This window comes from Oncorhynchus kisutch, linkage group LG5 (genome assembly GCF_002021735.2).
Source record: "Oncorhynchus kisutch isolate 150728-3 linkage group LG5, Okis_V2, whole genome shotgun sequence".
NCBI lineage: Eukaryota > Metazoa > Chordata > Actinopteri > Salmoniformes > Salmonidae > Oncorhynchus > Oncorhynchus kisutch.
Window position 1 is genome coordinate 5,925,418 of NC_034178.2, and position 17,975 is coordinate 5,943,392.

The 17,975-nt window shown below is 44.6% G+C and overlaps 2 protein-coding genes across 2 annotated transcripts; one reads left to right on the plus strand and one right to left on the minus strand.

Moving 5' to 3' along the window:
• The first annotated feature begins 7 nt into the window (after positions 1-7).
• Positions 8-4,756, plus strand: d2hgdh (D-2-hydroxyglutarate dehydrogenase). Its single transcript, XM_020482487.2, has 10 exons — positions 8-345; positions 789-1,155; positions 1,404-1,461; positions 1,580-1,719; positions 2,225-2,418; positions 2,520-2,688; positions 2,879-3,022; positions 3,141-3,283; positions 3,415-3,580; positions 3,677-4,756. The coding sequence occupies exons 2-10, from the start codon at positions 810-812 to the stop codon at positions 3,937-3,939; spliced, it is 1,623 nt and encodes a 540-aa protein (XP_020338076.2). The 5' UTR covers positions 8-345; positions 789-809; the 3' UTR covers positions 3,940-4,756.
• Positions 4,757-7,516: 2,760 nt separating this feature from the next.
• On the minus strand, positions 7,517-17,685 carry LOC109890561 (activin receptor type-1-like). The gene is made up of 11 exons (XM_031824259.1): positions 17,544-17,685; positions 14,193-14,266; positions 13,582-13,652; positions 13,237-13,491; positions 12,897-13,108; positions 12,706-12,805; positions 10,855-11,001; positions 9,689-9,964; positions 9,287-9,484; positions 9,012-9,142; positions 7,517-8,796 (listed from the first exon to the last, which is right to left on the minus strand). The coding sequence occupies exons 3-11, from the start codon at positions 13,637-13,639 to the stop codon at positions 8,665-8,667; spliced, it is 1,509 nt and encodes a 502-aa protein (XP_031680119.1). The 5' UTR covers positions 13,640-13,652; positions 14,193-14,266; positions 17,544-17,685; the 3' UTR covers positions 7,517-8,664.
• Between the last annotated feature and the right edge of the window lie 290 nt (positions 17,686-17,975).

A 17,975-nucleotide genomic window follows, 5' to 3' on the forward strand; every position in this document is an offset into this window, starting at 1 on the left:
ACGTACTAGGTTCCTAGCTAGCTGTCCCGGATGTAAATAATATATTGACAACAACAATCTTGACGTTGTAGTTTAACCTGCCCTTGAACTTTGTGACAGATAGCTATATTTGCGAAATTATACGACATTAATAGAGACACTTACATCCAACAACGTTCCGCGATTGGTTGGTAGCAAATGTTATACGAAGTAACGTTAACGTTTGCTAGCTATAGCCACATCTTGTATTTTTCGTTGGTTGACGTGTATAGTTGCAGTGCTGTTGCTTTCAAGGAAAACGTCGTCCATCTAATGAGAATGGTGCACATTCTAAGAATCTAAGAAAAGCACAAACAATACTGACAGGTACAGTATGTTAACGAAATATAGTTTTTTTTTTATTTAACCTTTAATTAACTAGGCAAGTCAGTTAAACCCGGACGACGCTGGGCCAATTGTGCGCCGCCCTATGGGACCCAATCACGGCCAGACGTGATACAGCCTGGATTCGAACCAGGGTGTCTGTAGTGACTCCTCAAGCACTGAGATGCAGTGCCTTAGACCGCTGCACCACGTGGGTTAACAATGGGAAGCATGGCATTGTTGCATGGCACTAGCTTACTGTAGTGTGTGTGTGTGTTTAAACCATTAGATTGTGGTTAGATTTACAACATTAAATTCTGTAGTTATATGATTGGTTTTAGTTCTGCAAGAATAATTTGTCAAACTGAAATTAAAGTCAGTGCATGTAAAACATCCACATAATACACTTTGCAATGTAACTAAGTATCCCTCTCCATCCACTCTAGGCATCCGCTCTCTCCCCAGCCATGGCTGGTCTCTTCCACAGAAGGTTGCTTCTGAGGACTGCTCTCAGGTGGATGAGTCCACTCAGCACTGCCTCACCTCCAGCCTTGGTCAGAACTTTACCCCCAGGCTTTAGCAGCGGCCTGCTCCAGACACCCAGGCCCGTGTCTTGTGGCGTCCGCTGTCGGGAGCTCCATGCTGGGGAAGAGAGACCCACCCCGTCACCCACAGCTGCCCCAGAGAGGAGGCCTTTCTCCAGGGTAACTCCAGAGGACATGGCCTTCTTCAGCAAGATAATACCAGGCAGGACCATCACTGACCCAGATATACTGGAGGCCAGTAATGTGGACTGGCTCAAGTCAGTGAGAGGTGAGAAAGAAAGAGAGGGGGAGGGAGAGAGCGAGAGAAACAAATAGTACAAACAAATATGAAAATGTATGCACTCACTACTTTAAGTCACTGTGGATAAGAGTGTCTGCTAAATAACTCAAATGTAGAAAGATAGGTCAGAGGAGGGAAAGAGCTTGCTATCTTTGTCTCCTCTGTAGGGTTGTTAGGAACTGTTTGTTATTGTTGTATTGAGTTGATGTGTTGATCTCCTCTCTCTGTCTGTGCAGGTTTCAGTGAGGTTCTGCTGAGGCCCCAGACTACAGAGGAAGTTTCTCAGATCCTTGGGTATTATTCTCCAGTCTTCTAGTGTATGAAGCCAGGTTTCCTCTACTGTTGCAGTGTTACATGACTGGTAGCAGGCAGTGTACCTGTGTTATAATGTTGTGTTGTGTTTCTCCTGTAGGTACTGTAACAGTCGTAACCTGGCAGTGAGTCCTCAGGGTGGTAACACAGGGCTGGTGGGAGGCAGTGTTCCTGTCTATGATGAGATCATCCTCTCTACCGCTCTCATGAACAATGTCCTCAACTTCGACTCTGTCTCCGGTCAGTATTGTCTGTAACTCTAGGGTTACTGTCAGTATCGTCTGTAACTCTAGGGTAACTGTCAGTATCGTCTGTAACTCTAGGGTAACTGTCAGTATCGTCTGTAACTCTAGGGTAACTGTCAGTATCGTCTGTAACTCTAGGGTAACTGTCAGTATTGTCTGTAACTCTAGGGTTACTGTCAGTATCGTCTGTAACTCTAGGGTAACTGTCAGTATCGTCTGTAACTCTAGGGTAACTGTCAGTATTGTCTGTAACTCTAGGGTAACTGTCAGTATTGTCTGTAACTCTAGGGTAACTGTCAGTATCGTCTGTAACTCTAGGGTAACTGTCAGTATCGTCTGTAACTCTAGGGTAACTGTCACTATTCATTGGTCAGTTACACGTCAAATTTCCTGTTCCAATTCTCAAAGTTTTGCCCTGGTGTTTTACAGTCCTATCCAGTTGAGCCAGACTCACCTCTCTCTCTCTCTCTCTCTCTCTCTCTCTCTTCCTCTCCTGCTAGGTATTCTGTCGTGCCAAGCAGGTTGTGTGTTGGAGAACCTGTCTCTTTACCTAGAGGACAGGGACTACATTATGCCTCTGGACCTGGGGGCAAAGGGAAGCTGCCATATAGGAGGCAACGTGGCCACTAACGCTGGAGGACTGAGGCTGCTACGCTACGGATCCCTACGAGGGACAGTATTAGGACTAGAGGTGGTCAGTAGGGGAGGGGGGGGGGGGGCAGGGGGCTATGCCTTTTGAAATTCAACTAACTATAAAGGACAGCACCAATACTCTGTGTGTGTATTTGTGTGTAGGTGCTAGCAGACGGGAGGGTCCTGGACTGCCTAGCCACCCTGAGGAAGGACAACACAGGATATGACCTCAAACAGCTGTTCATCGGGTCAGAGGGCACACTGGGGGTCATCACCGCCGTAACCATCCTGTGTCCACGGAAACCTAAAGCCGTCAACGTGGCCTTCCTGGGTGGGTGTGACCTGACCTCATGACCTTGTAACTAGTGATCATCTGATGTCACAAATGCATCCTCCTTTTGACTTATTTATGTTTACACACTCTCACGCAGTCCAATATATGACGCATGTGATGTGTTTCTTCTGTGAGATGATCACCATGACAATTTAATGTGATGATATGATCGTGTGTGTGTGTCCAGGCTGTGAAAGTTTTGAGCAGCTGCTGCAGACCTTCCAGCTGTGTAGAGGCATGCTGGGAGAGATCCTCTCAGCCTTTGAGTTCCTGGACAGAGAGTGTATGAGACTGCTGAACACACACCTCAAACTGGCTAACCCCATCACAGGTACACACACACACACATATTTTCTAATGCTTTTGAACGTTCTAGTAATTGTTTGTTTGAGTAATTCTAACTCTGATTGGTTCAAAGCCTCTTATCTATTTCTTGCTTTGTTCCGCAGACTGTCCGTTCTACATCGTCATAGAAACGTCCGGCTCTAACCCCACCCACGATGAGGAGAAGTTGCACCAGTTTCTGGAGGAGGCCATGACATCATCCCAGGTTATCGACGGGACCGTAGCAACGGAGGAGGCCAAAATCAAGGTGACTTTCATTTATGAATATGTTGATATCAAATTAAAGAGAATCATTAAAAATAATGATAAAACATTGGAGGGTGCAAGACATGTTGCCTCAATGTGTTTTCCTGTGTGTGTGTTCCTGTGTGTGTTTAGGCTCTCTGGTCACTGCGTGAGCGGGTAACAGAGGCTTTAACTCATGATGGTTTCACATATAAATACGACATCTCACTTCCTGTGGAACGGATCTACCAGCTGGTCACAGATATGAGAGAACACCTGGGAAACAGGGCCAAGAGTGTGGTGGGATACGGACACGTTGGTAAGACTGTGTGTGTGTATGTGTGTGTGTGTGTGTGCATGCCTGACTGTGTGTGTGTGCGCATGCCTGACTGTGTGTGTACTCTCCTCCCACCAGGTGATGGTAACCTCCACCTGAACATCACCTCTCCTACCAAAGATCCCGACCTCCTGGCATCCATCGAACCCTTTGTCTATGAGTGGACGGCCCGTTTCCAGGGCAGCATCAGCGCAGAGCACGGCCTGGGCCTGAAGAAGAGGAACTATATTTACTACAGTAAAGCCAGCCTGGCTGTCGCTCTGATGGGGAACATTAAGATCATGTTAGATCCCAAAGGCATTCTCAACCCTTATAAGACCCTGCCGGACGACCTGCAATGATCATATTGCTCCTTCCCTGATTAACTTAACTTAAACACCTGACCTGACCTTCACTCAACTCTCATAAGACACTACCAGTTGACCTTTCACCCTGCACGACCATACCCGATGAACTCAATGAACCCTGACCCAAACCCCCCTCCAGACTACAGACTCAGACCACCTCCACTGCTGACTCCAGGGCCCAGTTTCACAAAACCTTCTTAACAAGAAATGTCTTACTTTTTTGCATAAGAAGTGTTTTGTGAATCTGGGCCCTGGTCTCTGGTAGGGTGTTATTGTTGAGTGAAGGTACTGTAAGGCTTGTCTAGGCTAGGATTCAATCTGATCTCACTTTGTCGGCAGTGCACGTTTTAAAGGCAATGTTTACGAGTTCACAGAGACCACATTCACAGTATACCCTGCATATGTCTGCTCAATCGGAAATTACCTTAAGTGGCGCATTGTCCAAGTCCGCGATCAGATTGAATCCCGGCCCTAGTGAACTACCTCTGATACGCAACTCTACCCTGCACTGATGAGGCCCCAGTAGACCAGTCTGATAACCGTGGCAATAGTTCTCTCATTGTACAAGTGTCTGATCAACTTCTAATGTAAGTATAATCTGTGTACATTCATTGTAAATAGAGCAGATTATAATTTTTTACCTAATCAGTTTATTATTTTACCACCAGAATTGAAGACAGCAGATTGTGTTTGGTAACAGTGCAGATATTGTTTTATTACATGTAAAATATATATATATATATATTTTTTAAATGTACAGCAACAACATAAGCTCATTTTGTGAATGAATACAGAATCTCTAAAAGCTAGATGTATGGTTGGTTCTTTTTATGTAAATAATTGTGCATGCTCATTTTCCAAAAGGGACCCATAGATGCCCAATTCCAAATGGACCCTTAACCCCTACACTATAAGCACTATGGTGGCTGCACCTGGCCCTCTGATGTTAAAAGCTCAGTGGAGTTCTCCTTTTTCGATCTTGTTCTGAGGGCAGAATAAATGTGATTGGTTGGATGTAGGCAGAGTTTGCAGCAACAGGTGAATGTCAAATAAAGAAAGGCTTGTTAGGTGTTAAAACAATTTATTTTATTCAGCCTTTATTTAACCAGGCAAGTAAGTTAAGAACAAAATCTTATTTACAATTTTATTTTACTAGGCAAGTCAGTTAAGAACACATTCTTATTTTCAATGACGGCCTAGGAACGGTGGGTTAACTGCCTGTTCAGGGGCAGAACAACAGATTTGTACCTTGTCAGCTCGGGGATTCAAACTTGCAACCTTTCGGTTACTAGTCCAACGCTCTAACCACTAGGCTACCCTGCCGCCCCAATGCTGGCCTACACCGGCCAAACCTGGACGACGCTGTACCAATTGTGCGCCCCCCTAGTCACGGCCGGTTGTGATACAGCCTGGATTCCAACCAAAGTGTCTGTAGTGACGCCTCTAGCACTGAGATGCAGTGCCTTAGACCGCTGCGACACTTGGGAGCGGTAGAGGGTGTACAGAATTAGTTTTGACACACAAGGTCACTAGTTCGAATCCCAGTGTGGTTTCAGTTCACTAACCCAACATACTTAACCAATCACATTCCCAATCTACTGTCATTCTGACAGACTTGACTGAACAGCGTTATATATATGCGTAAAAAGACTGATGGCTCCCCCTAGTGGCGCAATGGACTAGGTACAGGAACCAGAAGGTCACGTTCTGATCTTGTTGATGCCGTGATGTTCAAATCTCAGTGGTTGTTTTCTAATTCCATTCATATTTCTTGCTTTAACGTAACCAATCACATTCGTTAGCGGCCCTATGAATAAGGGCTGGATTAATTCCGTGTAGTGGAAGATCCGCGTTAAAATGTAAAGGTCATACATGTCTTACGTCAGGTAGGGAGACGATTCGGCATGCACTGATATTGGTTGAGGGACGAGCGACGCGGAGTGCTGACGCCATCTGACGTGAGACAATGGTGTTTACCGTGAATATTGTCTCCGAGAACTCAGGAACGTTACCTTTAAATTTCAATCGAGCTCTAACATGGATCTTCCGCGATACGGATCTAATCCAGCCGCTAGAAATACACTAATCTGCATTTAAAACACATTTTCTCTCTTGACCTCCTTGAGTAGATAGAAGTTGCCTGATACAGGGTCTGATATGTCATCCCCGTAGTGGTTAAGGTTAGGATGTGGGTAGCATGGTAAGGGGAAAATTCTACCTGGAACCTTAATTGAGCGACTCCTGTTAGCTTCAGTACCAGTGTGAAAACTGGTACTCTTATAGAGGGGCTCAACTTTACTATTACAACCTTATTACAAATACATTTTCCACAGACACTGTTCATTACAAAGTCAGAATTCAATCCAATCAGTTACACCTCCGACCCCCAAAAGGAGCAATGTGTTTTTCAGCTAACCAGGCTACTGCGGATCTGATTTAATCCATGTTTTTCCTGTAAAACGTTCTCTCAAAAGGAACAAGTCTGTTTCCTATGCGTTGGCGATCCTGTCCACTAATCCCGATCAGGTAAAGTCCTGGCTGAGCAGAATCATTAGGTACATGGCAGGGTAGCCTAGTGGTTAGAGTGTTGGACTAGGAACCGGAAGGTTGCAAGTTCAAACCCCCGAGTTGACAAGGTACAAATCTGTCATTCTGCCCCTGAACAGGCAGTTAACCCACCGTTCCTAGGCCGTCATTGAAAATATGTTCTTAACTGACTTGCCTGGTTAAATAAAGGTAAAATTACATTTGCCGGTTCCAGCCAGGCATAAGTGACATGAGCGGGCACTAAGGGCCTCCGGCATCCCCCCCAAAACAGAAACTCAGCCGGGTCTCAATTTACTATTGAGAGTAAGAATAGTAGAATATACCAGCTGCAATTTAGAAATGTTGTTGCGCAACAGCAGTTTATCTCTTATGTCAGTCGCTGACAGTCACTCAATTAACCATGTCAGCTAGTCTAGCCAGCTATCTAAACATGGCCAAATACCGACAGGGCACATGCAGGGGGGCCCCATTGATTTTGTTTGTCATTCTCACTCAGATATCATATTAACATGACGTGTTAATAGTGTAGTGTAGAATTACAGGAATTGGCAAAATGTGTTAATGTTTCCGTTTTCTCTCTGCCCCAAACTTCGGAGGTCCAATCCAGCCGTTTATATATCAATATCAAATCATTTCTGGGTAACATTTAAGGCATACTTCAGGATTTTGGCAATAAGCCCCCCTTTTTGTTGTCATTTAGCAGATGCTAGATGACAAAAAGCGATTTACAGTAGTGAGTGAATACAATTCCATACCTTTTCTACTTCCCCAGTCAGATTAACTCGTGGATACCATGCGTGTCTACGTGCCGTTTGAAGGAAGTTATTAACTAGCGTTAGTGCGATTGCTAGCTAGAATTAGCACCTGCTAGTAGATACCTTAGACTAGTTAGCATTGGCTCACGAGATTACCTCCAACTGACTTCATACGGGATGCAGAGACATACAAATGGTGTCCAGTTCATCCAACTCTGGGGAGGGAGATAAAGGGCTTCATTGGTCAAATACAGAGGGATCCCTTTAAGTACCTGTGATTGTTTAATTAAAATGGTCAAAAATAGCTTCTTAGCAAGAGCACTTTCTAAAGCAAAAAAACTTTACTAGCACTGTCTGAGTGGAAAACTAAAAGTGTTATTGGGAGAGGTTTGGAACTCTTTATTGGTCTATTAACACATTTACCACATGGTGATGTCACCATGGAAGGTTGAAACTTCCACCAAAACAGGCTGAAATTCCAAACAGCTACTACACAGGAAAATCACATTCAAAAAAACATTCTCTCTCCTCCGTAAAGAGGGGGGGCCAATAAAATGTTTAGTCGCAAGGTGGGGGGCCCCACAACCAAATCTGGCTTAGGGCCTCAAAGGCTGCACTCTGGGTTGGGAGAGTTTTTCACTTTTGAAACCAGTCAAGGTGAAAACTCTGCCAACATGGCGCAGGTCTGAAGTAAATCAAGAGCACTGGGTGGAATTCTACAAAGCATACAATACTGAATCAGTATGTGGTTCCAATATTTATAACTGTAATGCATTCACAGCTCACAATTCAAAGCATGTGGAGGCATGTCTCCTGACTTCCTTTGTAAATACACAATGTCTTACCAGCCAAAAATCTGCATTTACATGGGTACATAAAGTTTCCTTGTAATGTAATCAGTTTTCCCTTACCAAGACCAACTCCTAATCATAACATTACAAATCATCATAGTCCCACCCTACACATAAAGCACACTACATAAATATTTTAATATAGAGTTCACAACCACAGCGTTCATTTGATCCTATTGGCTCTGTTCCTGTGTAACTGAACTCAAGATTGTGTGTGTCTTTGTTCGTGTGTGTAGCTACATTGGAATACACATCTGATTGTCTGAGTAGAGCAACATAATATGATTGGCTGAACATTGAAACGACAAATGGGCAGAAGTGCGTGTGTGTAGAGGGTCTGAGCCCCAGCCTTGACCCCTGCAGCGTGTACAGGCCTTTAAAGCAGGGTAAGGCTATGGTAACACCATCTCTCACACGGAGTGACCAAGTAGTTCAGTTCAGCATTCAGCCAATAAGGATATCAACATTCATGTTCAGTAGCAGCAGCTGTGTCCATCTGATCTGGCATCTCTACTCTCCTGCCTTCTTTCTATCGCTCCTCTGGCAGTCGTCCTCCTTTCCTCTCCTCACAACTTCTTTCCTTTCTCCAGGGAGCTATGGATCTTGTTCAGGGTCTTTTTGATGCGCAGAGCTGTGAGGCGAGCCGAGGGGTTCTGGTACCAACACTCCTTCATCAGTTTCACCAGGGCACACAGGGTCTAGAGTGAGAGGGTGGGGGGGGAGAAAGAGATAGGGAGACAGAGAAAGAGGAGAAGGGGAGAGAGATGGAGAGGGTCATTGTAAGTTGATACACGAGAAGACAGGGTTTGAAACACAGAAACCTGAGAACGGATGACCTTAATGTAGTGTTACCGTTAAGGTCATGGTACCAGTGTGTGTGGTCATTTAACGGTCATGTAGTGGTCATACTCACAGGGTCGGAGAACCAGCGGTTGGGGATGAACGGTCGTTGTTGTTCCACACACACCACCTTCCTCATGTCCTCAAAGCTGGGGTCGTTAGGCACCTGGTCATAGAACGGAGGCTTGTACTCCTCCACAATACCTGATCACAGGGGTAAGAGGACATCTAGTGTTAGGGTCAAGGGTTACAGGGGCTAGGTGAAGGAAAGGGGACGAGGAGAGGAAGCCACTTGACGTCAGAGGTTTCTGAACTATTTTAGGTAATAAAAACATTATTAGTCGTCACCGTTGCTGTAGGTTCTCCTAGCGATCTCCCACAGCACCAGACCGAAGGCCCAGATGTCCACTCTCTTATAGGCATCAAAACAGTCTGTCTGGATGGACTCATCCAACACCTCAGGAGCCATGTAGCGCTTGGTGCCCACCTTGGGGTTGTTTCCTACATCCAGCTGGTTGTCTGACTGGGAGTGGGTTACTGCCAGGCCTGTAGGGAACAGGGGGAGAGGAGAGAAACTGGTCAGTACTGGCACAAAATGGCTACTGTGTGTGACTGTGGGTGCCCAGTTTATTTTTTGTTATATGGCTCTGCATCTATCAATCTCTGACATATTTCTTTCACATTGGATTTAAGTACCGACGCTAATTAGTAGCATGTAAAGACAGACACTCAGACACACACAGTACTGACCCAGATCAGCTATACAACAGCGTAGCTCCTTGGTCACCAGTATATTCTTGCTCTTCAGGTCTCGGTGAGCGATGGCCGGCTTCCCCTCGGTGCCGAAGATCTCCGTGTGCAGGTGCACCAAACCGCACGCCACCGACGTCGCCATCGCTAGGCCCTCCCCCGTCTCCACGGGAACCCTCTGGAGGTAGTCGTAGAGCGAGCCGTTGTCATGGTAATGTGTGATAAGCCAGAGCTGGGTGCTGGAGTTACGAGACGTCATATCTGACGCCATGAAGCCTGGAAGGAAACGGAGAGGTCAAATATCTTAACTAATAACTTATTTTAATATTACCATTGGGTTCCCCCCGGGAATTTTTAACAAGGTGCTGCTGCTGAGTACGGCGGGAGATTTTTTAACACCTGCAATGGTTTTACAGGCCATTCGGAAAGTATTCAGACCCCTTGACTTTTTCCACATTTTGTTAGCCTTATTATAAATTGGATTCTACACACAATACCCAATAATGACAAAGCGAAAACAGGCTAAGACATTTTTGCAAATGTATTAATAAAATAATTATATACATACATATTCAGACCCTTTGCTATGAGACTTGAAATTGAGCTCAGGTGCATCCTGTTTTCATTGATCATCCTTGAGATCTTTCTACAACTTGGGAGACCACCTGTGGTAAATTCAATTAATTGGACATGATTTGGAAAGGCACATAATGTCTATATAAGGTCCCACAGTTGACCGTGCATGTCAGAGCAAAAACCATGCCATGAGGAATTGTCTGTAGAGCTTCAAGACAGGATTGTGTCGAGGCACAGATCTGGGATACCAAAAAAATCTGAAAATAGCTGTGCAGTGACGCTCCCTATCCAACCTCACCTTTTTTGTGTGTGAAAACATTTCTACAAACCTGTTTTTGCTTTGTCATTATGGGGTGTTGTGTGTAGATTGAGGGGGAAAAATGACTTAATCCATTTTAGAATAAGGCTGTAAAGTAACAATGTGGAAAAGATCAAGGGGTCTGAATACTTTCCGAAGGCACTGTATATGATAAGACCATATCTTATCAGATCATATCTTAACATTGTTCAATATGCTGTTGTGTGCTTGTGTCCAATACAGCATGTGGGAGCTGGATGTGGTTTAGAGAGAGAGATGGACTCCTACTCACCTAGTATGTTCTCGTGTCTCAGCAGCACTGTGTTGTAGATCTCAGTCTCCCTGAACCATGACCTCTCGTCCCGGGAAGAGAAGATTTTCACAGCCACGTTCTCCCCCTGCCACTGACCCCTCCAGACCTCTCCATAACGCCCCTTCCCTAAAGACATGGGGAGAGAGACCTCATTCATTACAAAACCCATGTTTACATTTCTGTTATACAGTGGGGCAAAAAAGTATTTAGTCAGCCACCAATTGTGCAAGTTCTCCCACTTAAAAAGATGAGAGAAGCCTGTATTTTCATCATAGGTACACTTCAACTATGACAGACAAGATGAGAAAAGAAATCCAGAAAATCACATTGTAGGATTTTTAATGAATTTTTTAGCAAATGATGGTGGAAAATAAGTATTTGGTCAACAACAAAAGTGTATCTCAATACTTTGTTATATACCCTTTGTTGGCAATGACAGAGGTCAAACGTTTTCTGTAAGTCTTCACAAGGTTCACACACTGTTGCTGGTATTTTGGCCCATTCCTCCATGCAGATCTCCTCTAGAGCCGTGATGTTTTGAGGCTGTTGCTGGGCAACACAGACTTTCAACTCCCTCCAAAGATTTTCTATGGGGTTGAGATCTGGAGACTGGCTAGGCCACTCCAGGACCTTGAAATGCTTCTTACGAAGCCACTCCTTCGTTGCCCGGGCGGTGTGTTTGGGATCATTGTCAAGCTGAAAGACCCAGCCACGTTTCATCATCAATGCCCTTGCTGATGGAAGGAGGTTTTCACTCAAAATCTCACGATACATGGCCTCATTCATTCTTTCCTTTACACGGATCAGTCTTCCTGGTCCCTTTGCAGAAAAACAGCCCCAAAGCATGATGTTTCCACCCCCATGCTTCACAGTAGGTATGGTGTTCTTTGGATGCAACTCAGCATTCTTTGTCCTCCAAACACGACGAGTTGAGTTTTTACCAAAAAGTTATATTTTGGTTTCATCTGACCATATGACATTCTCCCAATCTTCTTCTGGATCATCCAAATGCTCTCTAGCAAACTTCAGACGGGCCTGGACATGTACTGGCTTAAGCAGGGGGACACGTCTGGCACTGCAGGATTTGAGTCCCTGGCGGCGTAGTGTGTTACTGATGGTAGGCTTTGTTACTTTGGTCCCAGCTCTCTGCAGGTCATTCACTAGGTCCCCCTGTGTGGTTCTGGGATTTTTGTTCACCGTTCTTGTGATAATTTTGACCCCACAGGGGGAGATCTTGCGTGGAGCCCCAGATCGAGGGAGATTATCAGTGGTCTTGTATGTCTTCCATTTCCTAATAATTGCTCCCACAGTTAATTTCTTCAAACCAAGCTGCTTACCTATTGCAGATACAGTCTTCCCAGCCTGGTGCAGGTCTACAATTTTGTTTCTGGTGTCCTTTGACAGCTCTTTGGTCTTGGCCATAGTGGAGTTTGGAGTGTGACTGTTTGAGGTTGTGGACAGGTGTCTTTTATACTGATAACAAGTTCAAACAGGTGCCATTAATACAGGTAACGAGTGGAGGACAGAGGAGCCTCTTAAAGAAGAAGTTACAGGTCTGTGAGAGCCAGAAATCTTGCTTGTTTGTAGGTGACCAAATACTTATTTTCCACCATAATTTGCAAATAAATTCATTCAAAATCCTACAATGTGATTTTCTGGATTTTTTTTCTTCTCATTTTGTCTGTCATGGTTGAAGTGTACCTATGATGAGAATTACAGGCCTCTCTCATCTTTTTAAGTGGGAGAACTTGCACAATTGGTGACTGACTAAATACTTTTTTTGCCCCACTGTATGTGTTTGTCTGTTGTATGTGTTGTGATTCTACGTACCTACACACTCCATCAGGCTGATCTGTCTGGCCACAGTTCTCTGGACCAGGAAGGGCAGGCCTGAACCACTGCCTGACGTACAGGAGTGGTCCAACAGCTCCTATAGAGAGAAGTGGGGGAGAGACAGAGGTCATCAGGGTTCTCTCTATAAAATACACACAAACAAACTCATACAAGTCTTTTCTTCTTACAGCCAGAGTGCTGTCCCGAACATTAGAGGTGATGAGTCCGTCAATCGCATCCTGTTCTGGGTCAAACTCCTGTAGTCGCTGTAGCCTGCCGTGGTGCAGCCTCCTGCAGCCCAACACAGATAGGACTGACAGGAGGGTAAGGATCACTACTGGACCCAATACAAACAGGGCCAGAGTCTCCACACGATACCTCACAGGCTCTTCTTCTGGAGCTGGAGGGAGAGAAAGGCAGAAGAGGGAGAGAGAAAATGTTACATCACTATAACTGGACCCAGCATGCCATGAAACAAGCAAAAGTCTTTGCTTTTCTTAAAAGTAGTTTAAAGGGTGCAGTTCCCGCCTGTAGCGAGGAGGGGCAGTAGTGAGCTGGCGGTAGTATTGCGGTTGCACATGAAGCTGGAGCAGCAGAGCAAGGCATGGCTGAGGGAGGAGGCCGTAGAACAGATCAAACGGGTCTTCTCTGATCCCTGCAGGCAGCCCCGTGTTACTACGGCCCCATGGCTACTGACCGCCACCGACGAGTAGCACTGAGAGCCCTCGCACTGGGGGGAGTTGAGGCAGCCGCTGCCCTCACACACACACAGCAACTGGCCATCTAATAGAGAGAGAGAAGAAGGGGAGAGAGTTAACACACATGCAAAGCAAATGTCCATATGAGAGAGCGGTAGATATACTTCATGTCTACCTTCGGCCAATGTCTGCAGGGTCTGTAGCAGCAGGAACAGAAAGACACAACGACCCATTTGGTTCACTGCACTGTAGGGGAGAGGGAGACGGTCAGCTCTCAGAACTGGTCACAGTCATTTTATTTCCTCTCTTTAAGGGACACAATGGCTTTTGTCTCAATTGATTGACCCTCTGCAGCGTGTGAGTGAATAAACTGGGCTGCAACTCACAATGTTGACAGGGAAAAATACATAGCCACACTATGTTGTTGTCTTAGGGATCTTTTTATGTAGTGTTGTAGTGTCTCTCGTCGTGATGTGTGTTTGGTCCTATATTTTTATTCCCAGCCCCCGTCCCCGCAGGAGGCCTTTTGTCTTTTGGTAGGCCATCATTGTAAATAAGAATTTGTTCTTAACGGACTTGCCTACTTAAATAATGGTTAAATAAAACATTTAAAAATAAACAAATAGCAGAATATAAGATCCACATTAGATCATGGATTGGGTCAATTTAATTTCTATTTAGAGAGGAATTGAAACTGAATTGCTATTCACTCTCTGAATAGACTGAATTGCATTGGAACTGACCCAAGCCCTGGTTAGATATGGGCTTACTACTAGCAGGTCTTACTTGTAGTGGTCCAGTTGGGATGCTCTGCTGTGCCTTAGGGCTCAGACATAGCCAGTCTGGCCTCTACAAATCTCCTGGAGGGGACAGGAGAGAAGCCAAACAGTAGCAGGATTCAGTTAGACACATTCTCATATCAGGTAGCCATCATACACGTATTACTGCTTATTTTATAGCCGGGTTTCTCAACTGCACAACACATTAATGATGTGATATACATCAGTCTAGGAAGTACAAAACCAACACTGTGGTAAAGTTACTGGTTTGACTCTTTCAGTCACCATAAAACACGCATAGCTAGTTAGACAGCGTTGGCTACCTAGCGAAAATGTTCTAGATATCTAGTTGGCTGGACATGATTTGTGTCATGCCCTGGAAGGTTTAGTGGAAGCTAACTGGCTAGCAGCCAGTCTCCACACATCTGTTCTCCTCGGCCATCTAGCTAGCTACTGTTCGCTAACGCAGGCTAGCTAGTTACGGCATGACACAAATCATGTCTAGCCAACTAGATATCTAGAACATTTTCGCTAGCATTGTTGAATACTCCGGCATTGTTGAATACTCCTGATTGGCTTGAAGAACATTCTAGAGTGTGCATTATGTAAGGTATAATCAACGAGTTCTGTGGAAAATAATGAACGACGTGGGAGGTGTGTTCCACGACTCGCTAGAGGAGTGAACTAAAATTCCAGAGTTGCATATTTTTTTTTAGAGAACGCATAGAGCCCCGAGTTCATTATCCCTTTCATACCCTGACTATAATTTAACACATTTGCTGCTATGAATGTGTTTAACATCTAGTAGCTAGCTAGTTTACTAGAGTAGCTAGAGTAGACATGGTAACCAAAAAGACTTGCTAGTTCAGCTAACCAAAACATCAGTCCTAGCTTGCTATTATGAAAATCTAATTCAGCAACGAAAATAATGTTTTCAATTAACCTTTTGCTTTCAAAAGCAGCTCGAACATCTAAGAATGAACTTAGCCATCGAATTCTACTGTGCTGATATACTGTGCGTTATTTAAAGCAATAAGGCTCGAGGGGGTGTGATATATGTCCAATATACCACGTCTAAGGGCTGTTCTTATCACGACGCAACGCAGTGCCTGGATACAGGCCTTAGCCTCTGTATATTGATTACATACCACAAACTCCCAAGGTGCCTTATTGCTATTATAAACTGGTCAACGTAATTAGAGCAGTAAAAATTATTTGTCATACCCGTGGTATCCAGTCTGATATACCACGGCTGTCAGCCAATCAGTGTTCAGGGCTCAAACCACCCAGTTTATAATAGCATTATATCCTGGGTGGTCAAGCCCTGAATGCTGATTGTCTGACAGCCGTGGTATATCAGACCATTTACCACAGGTATGACAAAACATGTATTTTTACTGCTCTAATTACGTTGTTAACCAGTTTATAATAGCAATAAGGCACCACGGAGGTTTATGGTATTTGGACAATATACCACAGCTAAGAACAGCCCTTAGCAGTGGTATATTGGCCATATACCACACCCCCTCAAGCCTTATTGCTTAATTATACTATGGCATTGTTGAATACTTGAAGGGCATTCTAGAGCGTGCATTATTTCAACTGGATGTTTTAACACATTTCTAGCAGCAAACGTGTTCAATTATAACCATGGTATAAAAGGGATAATCAACTTCCCTTTTTCCAAAATTTGTTCTGCTACAGACTTATTCTAAAATGTATTTTTAAAAAGATATCTACTCACAATACCCCATAATGACAATGCGAACAGGTTTAGAATTCTTTGCAAATGTATTAAAAATAAAAAACAGTAATACCTTATTTACATAATTATTCAGACCCTTTGCTATGGGACTCAAAATTGATCTCAGATGCATCCTGTTTTCATTGATCATCCTTGAGATGTTTCTACAACTTGATTGGAGTCCACCTGTGTTAAATTCAATTGATTGGACATGGTTTGGAAAGACACACACCTGTCTATATAAGATCCTCCAGCTGACAGTGGATGTCAGAGCAAAAACCAAGCCAATGCGAACGAAGGAATTGTCCGTAGAGCTCCGAGACAGGATTGCGTCGAGGCACAGGTCTGGGGAAGGGTACAAAAAAATCTCTGCAACATTGAAGGTCCCGAAAAACACAGTGGTCTCCATCATTCTTAAATGGAAGAAGTTTGGAACCACCAAGACTCTTCCTAGAGCTGGCCGCCCAGCCAAGCTGAGAAATCGGGGGAGAAGGGTCGGCGAGGTGACCAAGAACCAGATGTTGACTCTGACATAGCTCTAGAGTTTCTATGTGGAGATGGGAGAACCTTCCAGTAGGACAACCATCTCTGCAGCACTTCCCCAATCAGGCCTTTATACTAGAGTAGCCAGATGGAAGCCACTCCTCAGTAAAAAGGCACATGACAGCCCACTTGGAGTTTGCCAAAAGGCACCTAAAGGACTCTCAGACCATGGGAAACAAGATTCTCTGGTCTGATGAAACCAAACTCGAACTCTTTGGCCTGAATGCGAAGCGTCACATCTGGAGGAAATCTGGCACCATCCCTACGGTGAAGCTTGGTGGTGGCAGCATCATGCTGTGGGGATGTTGTTCACCAGATCGAGGGAAAGATGAACGTAGCAAAGTACAGAGAGATACTTAATGAAAACCTGCTTCAGAGTGCAAGACCTCAGACTGGGGCAAAGGTTCACCTTCCAACAGGACAACGACCCTAAGTACACAACCAAGACAACGCAGAAGTGGCTTCGGGACAAGTCTCTGAATATCCTTGAGTGGCACGGAATTGAACCCGATCGAACATCTCTGGAGAGACCTGAAAATGTCTGAGGCGATGCTCCCCATCCAACCTGACAGCGCTTGAGAGGATCGGCAGTGAAGAATGGGAGAAATTCCCCAAATACGGGTGTGCCAAGCTTGTAGAGTCATGGTGCTTCAACAAAGTACTGAGTAAAGGGTCTGAATACCTATGTAAAATGTGATATTTCAGTTTGTATTCTCTACACATTTGCAAAAATCATTTTTTCCCCCTTTGGCTTTGTCATTATGGGGTATTGTGTGTAGAATTGGGGGCGGGGTACAATTTAATCAATTTTCGAATAAGGCTGTAACGTAATAAGATTTGGGAAAAGTCAAGGGGTCTACACTATCTGAATGCACTGTATTATTGTATCAACACTTCTAGTTAGCGAACGTTTACTTGCTGTTTTATTACAATTCACTATAAGCTATTGGCAATTTCGCTACGCTAACGTTGAACCATCTTGACGTTACTTGTTCTATCTCAGCTTCGTTAGCATGCCCTTAGCTGGCTAGTAGCAGCTAGCTCCCCAAAAGCTTGCGAAATGGTGCTTACCTGGGCTTAATTAACTGATTTGGGTAGGGCTAATCCAAATTAGCGTGCTAGTTAGTTCAGTTGCTTTTACTATAAAAAGGCTGAACGAACCGACCACCACCCACAGGCTTCTTGTTGGGTCGTGCAGTTCTAGCGCGACAACATGACGTCACAACAACGTTCCCGTTATAATGCATTGTGGGTACCCCAGTCCTCAAACCATTTTGGGGTTCTCCCCAGTACAAAGTTATTTTTGTTTAGGTGTTTTTGTACACACATCTCACACATGAAGCATTTACAATGAGTGTCTGATGTAGCTCACCTCTGCAGGGGGCAGACAGCCAGGTAGCTAGACAGATCAAAGCAAGTTCACTTCTATAATATATTTATAACTCATTGCCTTGCACTCATTCTTTATCAGCTTTCTTGGTCCCTTGACCCCTCCATCCCCTT